Source organism: Arabidopsis thaliana, chromosome 3 (genome assembly GCF_000001735.4).
Source record: "Arabidopsis thaliana chromosome 3, partial sequence".
Classification (NCBI taxonomy): Eukaryota; Viridiplantae; Streptophyta; class Magnoliopsida; order Brassicales; family Brassicaceae; genus Arabidopsis; species Arabidopsis thaliana.
The window spans coordinates 17,119,800-17,133,652 of NC_003074.8; the positions used below are offsets into that span (position 1 = coordinate 17,119,800).

The 13,853-nt window shown below is 38.4% G+C and overlaps 4 protein-coding genes across 14 annotated transcripts; 2 read left to right on the forward strand and 2 right to left on the reverse strand.

Annotated features, from left to right (window-relative positions):
- The first annotated feature begins 551 nt into the window (after positions 1-551).
- AT3G46500 (2-oxoglutarate (2OG) and Fe(II)-dependent oxygenase superfamily protein) lies at positions 552-3,076 on the forward strand. Of its 10 annotated transcripts, none has more exons than NM_001339257.1 (11): positions 552-786; positions 880-1,069; positions 1,157-1,240; positions 1,304-1,355; positions 1,586-1,707; positions 1,795-1,892; positions 1,970-2,028; positions 2,121-2,177; positions 2,289-2,334; positions 2,554-2,633; positions 2,722-3,076. In NM_001339257.1, exons 1-11 carry the CDS (start codon positions 679-681, stop codon positions 2,801-2,803), a joined length of 978 nt encoding a protein of 325 aa, NP_001326613.1. In that variant the 5' UTR covers positions 552-678; the 3' UTR covers positions 2,804-3,076. The 10 variants fall into 10 exon arrangements, with proteins under 10 accessions (NP_001326613.1, NP_190234.2, NP_001326614.1 ...); NM_001339253.1 differs by having other exon boundaries at positions 681-786; positions 2,722-2,946; NM_114517.3 differs by having other exon boundaries at positions 552-1,069.
- Positions 3,077-3,931: 855 nt separating this feature from the next.
- On the reverse strand, positions 3,932-7,098 carry PUB13 (plant U-box 13). Its single transcript, NM_114518.4, has 4 exons — positions 6,471-7,098; positions 6,086-6,202; positions 5,543-5,992; positions 3,932-5,452 (listed from the first exon to the last, which is right to left on the reverse strand). Exons 1-4 carry the CDS (start codon positions 6,738-6,740, stop codon positions 4,307-4,309), a joined length of 1,983 nt encoding a protein of 660 aa, NP_190235.1. The 5' UTR covers positions 6,741-7,098; the 3' UTR covers positions 3,932-4,306.
- Positions 7,099-8,411: 1,313 nt separating this feature from the next.
- ACT12 (actin-12) lies at positions 8,412-11,667 on the forward strand. 2 transcript variants are annotated; one of them, NM_001339262.1, is made up of 6 exons: positions 8,412-8,539; positions 8,754-8,827; positions 8,910-9,303; positions 9,403-10,016; positions 10,117-10,210; positions 10,738-11,667. In NM_001339262.1, exons 2-5 carry the CDS (start codon positions 8,768-8,770, stop codon positions 10,180-10,182), a joined length of 1,134 nt encoding a protein of 377 aa, NP_001327017.1. In that variant the 5' UTR covers positions 8,412-8,539; positions 8,754-8,767; the 3' UTR covers positions 10,183-10,210; positions 10,738-11,667. The 2 variants fall into 2 exon arrangements, with proteins under 2 accessions (NP_001327017.1, NP_190236.1); NM_114519.3 differs by lacking the exon at positions 10,738-11,667 and having other exon boundaries at positions 10,117-10,613.
- On the reverse strand, positions 10,501-13,663 carry RPP13 (NB-ARC domain-containing disease resistance protein). Its single transcript, NM_114520.3, has one exon. The coding sequence runs from the start codon at positions 13,445-13,447 to the stop codon at positions 10,940-10,942; it is 2,508 nt and encodes an 835-aa protein (NP_190237.1). The 5' UTR covers positions 13,448-13,663; the 3' UTR covers positions 10,501-10,939.
- Between the last annotated feature and the right edge of the window lie 190 nt (positions 13,664-13,853).

The window sequence follows — 13,853 nt, forward strand, 5'->3', positions numbered from 1 at the left end:
TAAAGCATAAGCCAAGGACCTTCCATATGTTGTGACTACTACTGACATTAAAAATTTGATGGACAAGACAAATTAAGAGTGTAGCCAAACATACAAGCTGTGGCCAAATTAACCCCAACACCTTGCGCATTCCGTGCTATAGTGAAATTGGCTACGCCTTAATATGCTTTTGGGTTCTCCTAGCGACATAAAGTTATAGAAATCCAAGACAACCAAATCTATACGCATTTTACGGGAAAAAAATTATTGTATACTTACCAATAAATATAAAAAGTTAGATGCAAGGCATCAATTAGATAGAGTGTATTAGAAAAAGACTCGATCGACTCAAGGGACTAATAGAAAAAGACTCAACACTTGTTCACACATAAAGCAATTAAAAAACCACTCAAGATATAGAATCACAGCATGTTATAATTGATGAACATTCAATATATATGTGTCCTCTAGTTCTTGAATAAAACCAAATTTAATATGATATAAAGAACAAACTATTAATTTTGATATTTTTCTCGAAAGATGTGGTTATTTTGGCTGTTAACATATCACAAGACTTTAATAACAGTCCGATTGAAATTTTAAATGTGGAGCTTACATAATATATGAATTTATAGCAGTGGAATCTTGGAACAAGCCATTGTCCTTATCTTGAAAGAGTCAACACAGAGAATTAGAGAGATGGAGAACAAAACTCAAGAGGAAGCTTCGACCATTAATGTTTCATCCCTTGCTTGTATAGATCTCGCCAACTCCAATCTTCATCGATCAGCTGCTTCGCTTAAGCAGGCTTGGCTCTTCTTCTTTCTTTTTCTCAACGTCAATGATTACGGTTTGGCCTTTATTAGTTATGTGACTAGTTGTTGGTTATTCTTGTTCTAGGCATGTCTAGATTGTGGATTTTTCTATGTCACAAATCATGGTATAAGTGAGGAGTTAAAGGACGAGGCTTTCGAGCAAAGCAAGAAGTTCTTTGCTCTTCCTTTGGACGAGAAGATGAAAGTCTTGAAAAACGAAAAACATCAAGGCTATTCACCCGTCCTTAGTCAAATCTCTGATAACCAAATCCATGGTTCGTGTAACCAAGTTTCACTTGCTTGATCAAAAAAATTTGTTGTTAAGTGTTCCCAATCTTGTTGTAACCTCTCATGGATTTTAGGGGATTACAAAGAAAGTTTTTTCATTGGAATCGAAGGCTCCAACGATACACCATTCTGTCGCGCTAACATTTGGCCTAACCCTGGTTAGTAAACACTTTTTGTAAATTTAATGAATTTTCTTTGAATAAATTTGATATTTTTAGCAGATGTTTTGTCGGGATGGCAGGCGACCATGGAGAAATATCATCAAGAAGCATTGTAAGTCGTTGTTTTCGTCTTCTAAAGTAGATGTTTCTTTTCTTTAGATTTGAATATAAGGGTATGAAACCTGTTTCCCACAATGAGTATATACGCGTCTCATGTGTGCTTGCTTATGCAAATAACAAATAACTTTTGAGACTAGATTAAGTTCTTGTGTAAAGTGACTCCTGACATATAAATTTTTTATAACCGTATACTGATGATGATGAGCCTTTCTCCATTGTCAGGAGGGTTTGTAAGGCTATTGCTAGAGTATTGGCATTGGCGCTCAACGTGGATGGAGATTACTTTGATACACCGGAAATGCTTGGAAATCCCCTCACATTTATGCGCTTGCTTCACTATGAAGGTGATGTTTTTACTTTATCACATTAATCTTAATGTCAATGCTCTACTCATCCCAATTAATTTTCTTCCTTCTTATGTTACCTTTTAGGGATGTCTGATCCCTCAAAAGGAATATATGGCTGCGGGCCACATTCTGATTTTGGTATGATGACTCTCTTAGGAACGGATAGTGTAATGGGGCTCCAGGTATTACGCGATTTTCACCATAGTCATATAACTTTTGATGTGACCAGGTTTGGTTATAAAAATTTGTCTTATGGCAGATATGCAAGGATAGAGACGTGAAGCCTAGGAAGTGGGAATATATACTATCGATAAAAGGGTATAATGAGATTTTTTTTTAGGTCCATGCTCCAATTTACACTAACTCCCATAACAAAAAATTGTTTTTATATGGTTTGTTTTCCTATACAGGGCATATATCGTGAATATTGGTGACTTGCTAGAGCGTTGGAGCAATGGCATTTTTAAGTAAATAATTGTTGTTTGAGCTAGCTAATTTATCCTTTTGCATTGTGATTGATTTTTGCAAGTAAAGTTTTCTTGCTAACATTTATCTCACATGTTTTTTTTTACACATAGATCCACATTGCATCGGGTACTTGGGAATGGTCAAGACCGATATTCCGTAAGTCTGTTGGCTAAACCCATCCGCGTCTATCTGCACAAATTTTTTCGACATGTCCACTTTTCGGTGCGGTTATTGTGAAAGAAGTTTTAACCAGATGCTCAATGTCGTCATTATAATATATCAACAACAATCTACGGTTTTGTTAAACATGTTTACACATGAGTTCGACATATATAATCTAACATTGGAAGTGTATTTGATGTGTTCTCACCGCAGATTGCATTCTTTCTGCAACCTAGTCACGACTGTATAGTAGAATGTCTTCCTACCTGCCAGTCTGAAAACAACCCTCCCAAGTAAGGACTTAACTTCTTTAACTTGTTACATTGAGACATTGGACATGTAACAATGTACTAACGACGTTAATTAATTATGTGTGCGTAGATATCCAGCTATAAAATGTTCAACGTACCTCACTCAACGTTACCAGGATTCACAAGTGGATTTGAGCATCTACAAAAAATAGACCTAAGTGAAAGTCTTTTTGGTTTTTTTTAGAAAGGTCCAAGCCCTTCCCACTATAAATGCTTTGGTTTTCTAGTTGGGCTCCTCGTTAAAAGTCTTTTGATGGTTCTTGCTCACCAAGCTCTCTATACCTTTTTAATGGGAACCTATTGGATTTAATTAAAAACAATCTATTAAATCAACCCGCGTTTAAAGTGACTCCACTACACTCATCACAAGTGTAGAACCATTCTAGTGGCTACGGAAACGCTCATAACGCCCATAAGATAATTACGCATACGATCATCCTCCGCAACCATGCTTTCTCGATGAGGGGAACTTCCTCCTGTCTTGATGTCTTCCATTGGGCTCCACATATGTAACAAAATTTGTAGCCACATCTATATGATATCCATCAACCATGAACATTACGATACTGTTAATTACGTGAAAACATAAACAGATTCTAAAAGGATTAATTATAACAGATAGAGAATGTGAATATGTGATGATGATGATACATGCATGTTACTCTGATGCATCCATTAGAAAATTCAATCATTTGGTTGCAATTTCCACATTGACGCCACATATTCTGATTTGCTAAAGATTCGAACTTTATATCATCTTCTGTAGGATTTGGACCCAATCTCTTGTAATCTTCGCACGACAAGTTACTATGCCACGCATCTTTGCAGATGTTACAAAAGGGGTCACCGCATTGTAAACAGTATCTCATAGTTCCATCTCTGGTTTTCGACATTAAAGCCGAACACCTTGGATTTGGGCAATAAACTCATATCCTTACTTTGCTAAAATCTTAAACCCTAATTAAACAACCCCTTTTTGAATCTATTTGCACAATACATCTAGTAAAGTAGTTCGACATATATAATAATCTAACACTGGAAATGTATTTGATGTGTTCTATCTCTCTCTCTCTCTCTCTCTATGATCCGAAGGAATGGTCTCTACTTGTGATGAGTGTAGTGGAGTCACATTACATGTTATATTTGTGCTTGGAGACATATTTGTTCTATGGATTCTCTAAGAAATTTTAAAACGGGTTGAGATTTTACTATTTGATAGTTTTGTATACTTGTATTGAAACATTATGCATGGAATCTATCGACTCTACAAGCAGTTTACGCATCTGTTCATGAAAAATGGGAATCTGCATTATATTCAATTAGTATCTCAATGCTATTAAGAAAGCGAACAGAGAGATCTTGTATTGAAAACAAAAAAAAGCTCGTGGAAATGATTACAAACATAGTGTTACAATGATACAAGTTGACGTGTATGTATGCATATTTGCTTTTCTCTCCTGTGGACCAGATTGCTCTGTCCACACAAAGATATCACCATAAAGTTAAAAGTAGATCGGAGAAGGAGGCCATTTCCCTCTTCCGCGTCTACCGTGAATCCTACCTCGAGGGAGGATGAGTAGCACAAACAAAAAGTGAGAATAATAAACATACGTACGTGAAAGAGATGACCCGAGGATCCAAAACAAAGACAATCTTTAAGTATCTGCAGCTTCTGTGGTGGATTCTGGATGTGTTGGTTCAGCTTCTTCTTCCGGTTGTGACACAGCCGTTTCCTTCTGCTGTTCAGCGAGACGGCTGATGCGTTCAAGCAACTGCGCTGCTTTTCGTTTCCCTCTATCCGTCCCATTTCCAGCTAAATCTATCAATGGACCCATAAGGCCGAGTTTCTGCGCTTCGACAAGATGTTGTGGGTCTCCAGAACAGAGGTGGACTAGAACAGCAGCTGCGTTTTCTCTGTTTCTAGGCGAGCCAGTTCTGATAAACTCAACCAAACTTGGGACTGCATCAGAGGATCCTATGATTGCTTTTCCTTCGGGGTGGCTAGAGAGAATCGCCAAAATCGCGAGTGCCTCATCGACCATTCCGCTTCCGGGCTCTGTCAAGAGTCTAGTCAACGTGGGAATCACTCCTGCACGTATAGCTTTTCCTTTGTTTCCTTGGTATATACAGAGGTTAAAGAGTGCAGTAGCAGCATCTTTCTTGCCTCTTTGTGTACCTTCATTAAGTAATACAACGAGTGGCGGAATTGCTCCTAAGGCACCGATAGTCACTTTATTTTCATCGATCACTGATAGACTGAAAAGTGTAGCCGCCGCATTCTCTCTGGCCTCCATGCTTCCTTTCTTAAGCACTTGAACTATACCAGGAATAGCTCCAGCTGAAACAATGGCTCCTTTGTTGTTCTCACATATGGAGAGGTTTAGAAGAGCTGTTACCGAATGTTCTTGAATACGAGAATCAGGAGTTGAGAGGAGACCTACGAGAAGAGGTATGGCTCCAGCTTCGGCTATGGCCACGCGGTTGTCTGCATTTCGTTTTGCAAGAAGGCGGATTTCCCCAGCTGCAGATCGTTGGTCCTCGGGGTTTCCGTACGCAAGTCTCCACATAAGATCTTCAATCTTGTTCGCTTCTGCGGGAGATGAGAAGGACGATACTTTTCTGGGTCTTAAACTGCTCGGAGGCTTTGGAGGCTCAATATCGTTGGCCTCGCACCACTGAGCTATGAGACTACGGAGAACATAGTTTGGTGTGAGGGTTGTGCTTGTTAGCGCCTGCTGTGTTTTTGGACATGTCGAGTGTCCACCTTCTATCCATTTCTCAATACATGTGCGTTCGTATGTCTATACATAGAGGAGAACATGCTTCTATAATTAAATCTTAAGAGATCGCAGAAATAAATTTGAAGAAGCTGAGGTTGAAGTGAACTATACCTGCCCTGATGAAACAATAACTGGATCTCTCATCATTTCCAGCGAAATCGGACAGCGAAAATCATCAGGAATCACAGGTATCTTCTGACTCGCTGCCGTAGAAGTCTGTCCATTGCTTCTAGAGTTAACTCCTACTTTCTGCTCCTCGCCATTATCATCCTCCGTCTGCACAAAATCCTTAATCATCTTTAATACCATTGCCATCTCCTCAATATTTTCACCAACATCTCCACCGCTTGAAGCAACCATTTCATGCAGAGCCACTGATTCTTGAGCTAGGTCAGGAATCTCCATCAAATGTAACTTCTTCGCAACCCGCTCTAGCACAGGCTGATAAGCATCTACATCACTACTTTTGTTGCAAAGCGACTGAAGATCTTCATATAGCTCATCATCTGATACATCTACTCTTCCTTTAGCTCGCCGAAACTGACTAAGAACCAGCTCAACCTACAACAACCAAAAAAACGCTATGAATCAACTACATGTCGTCTTTACTGATCCAGACACTGGCCTAGCCAGCCTTGGGTTTCAAGAATTTACCTGTTCTCTAACTTCATCCGATATATCGAGTTCTTCATATGGAATCTGGCTTAAAGATTGTTCTAACTTAACAGACACCTCCATCAATTTACTTGTCACTTGTTCCCTCTCCATCACCTACACACAGAACAACAACATCTCTTGTGTATCAGAGCACAAATTCTCAACAACTTCCATAGATCAATCAAGTCACATCAACCACTACCAAATCTAACATCTAATCAAATACCAAAGAAGCATTGATATCACTCAAACACTACCATAGCAAAACAAAGCACGTGGCTCTCTCATTCAATGAAAACACCAATTCGTCAACGAGAACAAAAATTCTCAGTGACCACACAGATCTAATCATAGATGCTAATAAATCGAAGAAGAAACGCACCAGATAAATCTTGCTCCCTTGGCTACAAAATTTGAGATAATCCTTCGCTGAACACATAGCTTCCTTCAAATTCATCAAAGTCTTCAACGTATCTTCGCTGATCGGTTCGTTACTTTCTCTAATTTCCTCAAACATAGGAACAAGCAGCTTTAATCTCCTCGCTAGATTATAACAAAGCTTCTTCACTGTTATACGATAATCAGAAATCGCAGCAATCTCGTTAACTACATCGATTAAGCTCTGTGCAGCAGAAGCTTTCTCTTCCTCCATTGAATTGATTCTTCTCTGTTTAAAAATTCACGATTTACGGATCCGTTTTTCCTCCGGAGAAGATGGAGATCTTTCCCGATTGAGACTCCAGTGGCGAGATTGAGCTTAAAGGAAGAAGAGAACCATTTGCAGAAAGTGCGAAAGAGAGAGATTTCTGAGAAAGAGAGATTGTGTGAGAGAGAAGACGAGGACTTTTCGAAAACGGCGTCGTTTAGCTGACGGCTTTAGCTTATTGCAACTTGTACGATTCTCTCGGCTTAAGAACTAAACCGGAACAAAGGTAAATTCGACCACGAAGCCGCGGGACCGGTTACGATTGTGTTTGTTTTATTTTTTACATTAATATATTATATTATCATTTAAATTATTTCTCTATAAAATTACTAATTTTCTTGTGAAATTTTGAATATTTTTCAACTATTATATTTTCACGGATTGAATATACGAATTTTTACGGATATAGTGGTCACTTTTTTGCTGTAGTTGGTGACATTTTTGGGGTGTCATAGAAGAACAAAATTGTTAATGCATTTATAATTTTGGATTTAGTGATAATTGAAGAATTAAAAAGGTTTTATACCTCTATCTCTCTAATCATGCAAGAAAATATTTTAAAAAGAAAAATTAAAAATAGTTCAACTGGACAACGAAATTATCCTAAAATAGTTATTTCTTTTGATCTAATCCTTCTTCTTTTAAACTTTTTTTTACTTGTTTCTACTCTACATGTTTCTTGTTATTAGGTAAAGTATTAGGCTCTTTTTTTAAAAAAAATGCTTAATCCTCTGGGTACCTCGAAAAGGGAATAATACTCTAGTTAGATAAGTGCAGCGATCAACATGACAAAATGAATGAATGTTTGCTTTAATTGGTGGCTAAAAGCTAAATACACAGAAAAGTCAAAATTCAATCTCAAAATCAACCCCTCTGTCTCCAATGTCCCTAATCTATACCAAAATGTCAATTTATTTTCTTGATCATATATTCCACTAATTAAAAATAAATCCTTCTCTAATGAAATTTGTCAAGGCCTTGGAAGCCTAGTTTTAAATATTAAATGGAAACTATTTCTTCAACAATCACACTGTTATTTAGTATTGTTGTATGTTGTTCACTACTTTCTTCATTTGTTTTGTAAGAAACTATAATAAGCAAAAACACATAATAAAGTCTCATGTCAAATAATGAATCTTATGCACATGCTTGATTATTTTACTTGCACATATCCCTATCATCATTATCACATTTGTCAATTACCGTTATCATCATTACTCTCATTCTTCCCAGAACTTTTTCAGCAATTTCCATACCTCACCCACTAAGATCTTTTACCCTTTTTCTTAATTATAGTTTGGATAGCACTCTTTTACATAGCACTGAAATTTCGGTTGAACACATAAATTACTAGAAACTAGAAGGAAATGTTACTGAAATTTCACTGATTGTCTAAAATTGAATAATCTAAAGAAAATGGCCTTTTAACCTTTTTCTTAGGCCCAAATGGGCTCATTACCACTCATGCTTGTTCGGTGACCCGATTCTTCCGGTAAAACAGAGCCTAAACCGTATTTTCAGGTTAGGCTGGTGTTTTCTTAATTCTCCAACCTAAAAATAGATGGACACGTGTCTATAGAGGCTGAGATATTGGTCTCAATGAAGAAAACTAACGGCTCAGACCCGTGTATGAACGATATTAAGGGCCAAAGTTGCTTCTGTTTTCCAGAAATTTTTGAAACCCAATTTCAGGGCACGATTCCACAACCTCTTTCTTTTCTTCTAGATCTACGTAAATTCATCAGGTACATGTTATTTTTTTTGTTTATTTGATGTCAAAATTTTGATCACAAGGAGGCAAAACCAATATAAATGTAACGCTAATGCGTTTGATTATGGTATACGTAACGAATTAGATTTAATGGTTACATTTTATTGTTTTAGATTTAGTTATGAGATTGGCATTAATTATTGGTGTTTCCTTTGAATTTGCTATGTTTCTTATGTTGATGTAATCAGCTAGAGATTGAAAAATGGCGGACGGTGAAGATATTCAGCCGCTCGTTTGCGATAACGGGACTGGAATGGTCAAGGTAATCAAAAAGCTTTAGAGAAACAAGATTTGTGAATGTTATTATGTGCCATAAGTTAAGCAATTCAACTATGTGCGTGTAGGCTGGTTTTGCAGGTGATGATGCTCCTAGAGCTGTATTCCCAAGTATCGTTGGCCGTCCACGTCACACGGGAGTGATGGTTGGAATGGGACAAAAGGATGCATACGTCGGAGACGAGGCACAGTCGAAACGTGGTATCTTGACTCTCAAGTATCCAATTGAGCATGGTATTGTCAACAACTGGGATGATATGGAGAAGATTTGGCATCACACTTTCTACAATGAGCTGCGTGTTGCCCCGGAAGAGCATCCGGTTTTGCTAACCGAAGCGCCGCTTAATCCGAAGGCTAACCGTGAGAAGATGACACAGATCATGTTTGAAACATTCAACACTCCTGCTATGTATGTTGCCATTCAAGCTGTTCTCTCCCTCTATGCTAGTGGCCGTACTACTGGTCAGTACATTACTACACTCAAATTTTACCGTTTGGTTTAAATAAAGTTCACTTTGGTTCGATTTCATTTGCTCTCATTGTTTTTATTTTGTTGGTTAGGTATTGTTTTGGACTCTGGAGATGGTGTGAGCCACACGGTACCAATCTACGAGGGTTATGCACTTCCACACGCAATCCTGCGTCTTGATCTTGCAGGTCGTGACCTAACCGACCACCTCATGAAAATCCTGACAGAGCGTGGTTACTCATTCACCACAACTGCTGAGCGTGAGATTGTCAGAGACATGAAGGAGAAGCTCTCGTACATTGCCTTGGACTATGAGCAAGAGCTTGAGACTTCCAAAACCAGCTCATCTGTGGAGAAGAGCTTCGAGCTGCCAGACGGTCAAGTGATAACCATCGGGGCAGAGCGTTTCCGGTGTCCTGAAGTTCTGTTCCAGCCATCCATGATCGGAATGGAAAATCCGGGAATTCATGAAACTACTTACAACTCAATCATGAAATGTGATGTGGATATCAGGAAGGATCTTTATGGAAACATTGTGCTTAGTGGTGGCACCACAATGTTTGGCGGGATTGGTGATAGGATGAGTAAAGAAATCACCGCGTTGGCGCCGAGCAGTATGAAGATCAAAGTGGTTGCTCCACCGGAAAGGAAGTACAGTGTTTGGATCGGTGGCTCTATCTTGGCTTCTCTCAGTACTTTCCAGCAGGTAAATTACTTACTATACTCATACACACAAATATTATTAATATAAAGTCTATAAGTGATTTGATGTAAAAATTGTTACAAAAATGTGTTCAAATTTGCAGATGTGGATTGCGAAAGCCGAGTATGATGAATCTGGACCGTCGATCGTCCACAGGAAGTGCTTCTGATCAAAAGTCACCAAGTAAAACAAGAGCGGTAAAAATTTTGATATCAGTTTTTCACCCTGAAGCCATTTGCTATAATTACTCACAACTTCTCTATTTGTGTTCTTTTATTCTTGTCCCTCATTGTTCATTTTAATCTCTCTTTTGCAACAAAGCAACTTAAAAAAACAGATCAGTCATTAACAGAATGTTATTATTATATGTATACATATTAGTATACACCCATTATCTTCTTCTGAGTTTCCTCTCTGTCTCTGCTTAGTTTTTTTCAAGCTTGGACCTCGATTTCATTTAAATCTTTTATCATATAAGCATAGGATTCTATACATCGATATATATTTATTTTGTTGACACTATTCAGCACATGCGTATGTCTTATCTTGTTAGTATATGTAACCAAAGACAAAGAAAAGATGCTACAAATTGTTTTCTCTGATGCAGAAATTCAATCTTAAAATTGTTTTTTTTTTCAATTGCACAAAAAATCATGTAGTTTGTAAATTTTCTAAACAATTTTGATGATCTTTACTAGTACATGAAGTTCAACTTCTTTTCTAGACATGTGACGACCTGAGTCTGCGCGGCTGTGAATCTCTTTGCTGCAGTAAATGTTTACAAGTGGTGTGTAAATTGGTACTGATTCAAAAGCTTTAAGAGATCTACACATTCTGTGGTATTATGTCGCAGACTTGATATTAAAAAGACATAAATCTTAAGGCCTGGTTCACATGTTTTCCCGTTTCTTGTAGCTCATAACTCATCAGCAGTAGATTTGACCAAACGCTCGCAAACGGTTTGGAATTATCAGCTTTGTTTCTCTTTTCGAAACACTTATTTCCAGCTCGATCAAATTGGGCATGGCCTCTTCTTCTATCTGCAACTCATCTAAACTTCTCATTAACAAGTCAAGCTTCCTCAGCCTACCAAAACCTTGTTCGCTGACGCTCATCTTCCCCGAGTAATTACAACTTAACAAGATCAGATCTTCCAGTCTCGGCATTTTCTGCAAAAAAGGCATTGGGTCTTCCTCGAAAGTTATTCCAACCAGTGTCACGGATTCAAGACTGCGTGATATCACATCCATGGACCTAACTGCTTCTTCTGATTCCAACGATAAATGGACTTCAGTGGGCGTCGCCAGCTTCAGAACACGAAGACTTTCCAGTTTAGTCAAGGAAGCCCAGCTCACATGAACTCTTCTCTCCTTTGACCTAGACATTTCAGAAATCCCCAAATCTCGAAGATTTATGAGCAACTCAGGTTTTAGTTTGTTCCAGCTGTCAAAGGAGATAGACGTCAAGGTCTGAAGGTTCGCTACGTCGCCTATAAGCAATCCTCCAAAAAAATTTCCTATGACATGTCTTAATGATGTGAGCTTACGGAGATCGATTGTTTCCTCGATGAAATAATTGTCAGATACAAATAGTGTTTGTAGAAACCGTAACTTGGATATAATAGCTGCTATATCAAAATCGTTGATAGAATTACCATCAATTCCAAGGTACCTCAAGTGGATCAGATCCCCATTAATTTTAAAAGGAAGCCAAAGACTTCCGAAATCAAGCACTCGAAGTAGCTTCAATGTTTCAAAATCAAGCCCTACCAAATGGTCGAATTCTCCAAAGTATAAGAAGGATCGCATCCGTTTGTTCTTGCGTTTCTCAGATGAGTATCTCTTGAACTGATGGTGAACCACTTCCCTTCTGCAAGTAGTAGAAGAATGTTGGGCCACATGATCGTTATACACGTTTACAAAGTTGAGCTCTTTAGATTTCTTGATAGCCACGTCTCTCAGAAGATCATGGATTCTACAAGACATCACTTTTCCTCTTTCTCTTCTCACTGCTTCAAGTAAGCTTCTATCTATCAGCTCTTCGATGTAGTACCGAGCCACATCTTCCATCATCATCTCTTCATCCCCTTGTATAAAACCTTCTGCTACAAGTAAGTGTATCAACTTCTCTAGGTCAATCTCATAGTCCTCTGGGAAGATACTAAGGTACAGAAAACAGAGTTTGGACTCATGCCGCAGCTCCTTGAAACTTAGATCAAACACAATAGGGGCAACATGAATGGAGTCATCCTTTAGGCGTCTCCATAAACTGTTACAAACATCATTCCACTCGCTTGGTGTCTTCCTCGACAAAAGCCCCGCAAGAACAACTATACAAAGTGGTAACCCTCTGCATTTTTGAACCATTTCTTTTCCGGTTTTCAGCAAATCTTCATCCTTCCTTTGTATATTCCTGAATGCTCTTTGTTCAAACAACTCCCAGCTTTCTTCAAACGTCAAGAACCTTAACTTATGAGCATAGAATCTCCCATCTACGCCTTCAGCCACGGCTTTAATACGCGTAGTGATGATGACTCTACTTCCTTCATGGTTGCAAGGTAACGCTCTCTTTAAGCTGTCCCACGCTTCTCGCTCCCATATATCATCCACCACCACCAAATATTTTTTCCCTTCTAGAAGACCGTAAAGGTAAACTTCTAACTCTTCCTCTGCAAACTTTCTGATCTTTTCCAACTCTTCCCCAGAAGTCATTCCCAAAGATCTAATGATTCTCATTAGTATATCTCCAGTTTTATACTCTTGAGAAACATAAGTCCATGCGCGGTATTCGAATCTTTCCTTCACATCCCTTGAGTTGTAGAGCTTCCTAGCAAGTGCAGTCTTTCCAAGGCCTCCCATACCGAAGATCGAGATAATAAATCTATTTTTCTCTTCATAATCAAGAAGCTTTTCCAAAAGAATCTTAGCATCATCTTCCAAACCAACTACAACCTCTTCTTGATCAACAGATCGAGCACGCCGAAGTTGTCTCACTCTCAAACTTGAAGTATTCCCTCCTCCTTGAGGCTCTTTCAAGCCTCCTATACCATAAGTCTCCCTCTTGCGAGTGATATCCAAAATTCTTCTCTTGAGAATTCTGATATCATCAACTATGCTGTACGCATCCATCTTCCTGCCTATTTTGTTGGTCAATCTCCTCAAGCCTCGCCTTTGTGACCTTTCTTCGAGTTTCAAGTGATAAGTGTCCAAAACATCTTCGACGTCATAAGCGAAATCTAAAACCAGTTTTGACCACTCTTTTGAGACCTCATCTTCTCTTTCTCGCGCTTCAACGTCCTTGAGATAACCATGGATGCACGTCAACTCCGTCTTCAGCTCTTCTAGATCCTCTTTGACTGCCATAAACATTGATGCTTCTTCAATGAGATAGTTGCCGATCTTTCCCACAACGAACTCCGTGATCGCATCTACCATCTTCTCAATATCGATTTGAATCCACGGATATCACCGTAAGCACAAGATTGAAGAAATGTTTTCTTTATTTCAGAAACCGTCGTACTTAACTTGTTGGAATGAAATTTCGACCTCTCCTATATTATCTCAAAACTATGCATCACCTTTATTAAAGAAACCGTCGTACTTGACTTGTTGTTATGAAATTTCGACCTCTCTTACATTATCTCGAAACTATGCATATATAGTTTGTAACTATGTCCAAAATAATTCAAGTAGACGTGGGACCAATATACGTTCTCATCTCTCAACTTGTTAGACAATCTTTCGTGGAAGTTTCAATTTTTCACATATATTTATGTAAGTGTTAAATTTTAAAGATTTAGAGTCTATAGATTGTTGTTCACACCAAACATATATGATTGAC

Coding starts and splice junctions, on each gene's coding strand:
- AT3G46500 (NM_001339257.1), top strand. CDS start 679: ATGGAGAACAAAACTCAAGAGGAAGCTTCGACCATTAATGTTTCATCC. Junction 1,070..1,156: donor CTCTGATAACCAAATCCATG/GTTCGTGTAACC, acceptor CATGGATTTTAG/GGGATTACAAAGAAAGTTTT. Junction 1,708..1,794: donor GCGCTTGCTTCACTATGAAG/GTGATGTTTTTA, acceptor GTTACCTTTTAG/GGATGTCTGATCCCTCAAAA.
- PUB13 (NM_114518.4), bottom strand. CDS start 6,740: ATGGAGGAAGAGAAAGCTTCTGCTGCACAGAGCTTAATCGATGTAGTT. Junction 6,203..6,470: donor AAGGGAGCAAGATTTATCTG/GTGCGTTTCTTC, acceptor TTCTGTGTGTAG/GTGATGGAGAGGGAACAAGT. Junction 5,453..5,542: donor TTATTGTTTCATCAGGGCAG/GTATAGTTCACT, acceptor CTCTATGTATAG/ACATACGAACGCACATGTAT.
- ACT12 (NM_001339262.1), top strand. CDS start 8,768: ATGGCGGACGGTGAAGATATTCAGCCGCTCGTTTGCGATAACGGGACT. Junction 8,828..8,909: donor ACGGGACTGGAATGGTCAAG/GTAATCAAAAAG, acceptor ATGTGCGTGTAG/GCTGGTTTTGCAGGTGATGA. Junction 9,304..9,402: donor TGCTAGTGGCCGTACTACTG/GTCAGTACATTA, acceptor TTTGTTGGTTAG/GTATTGTTTTGGACTCTGGA.
- RPP13 (NM_114520.3), bottom strand. CDS start 13,447: ATGGTAGATGCGATCACGGAGTTCGTTGTGGGAAAGATCGGCAACTAT.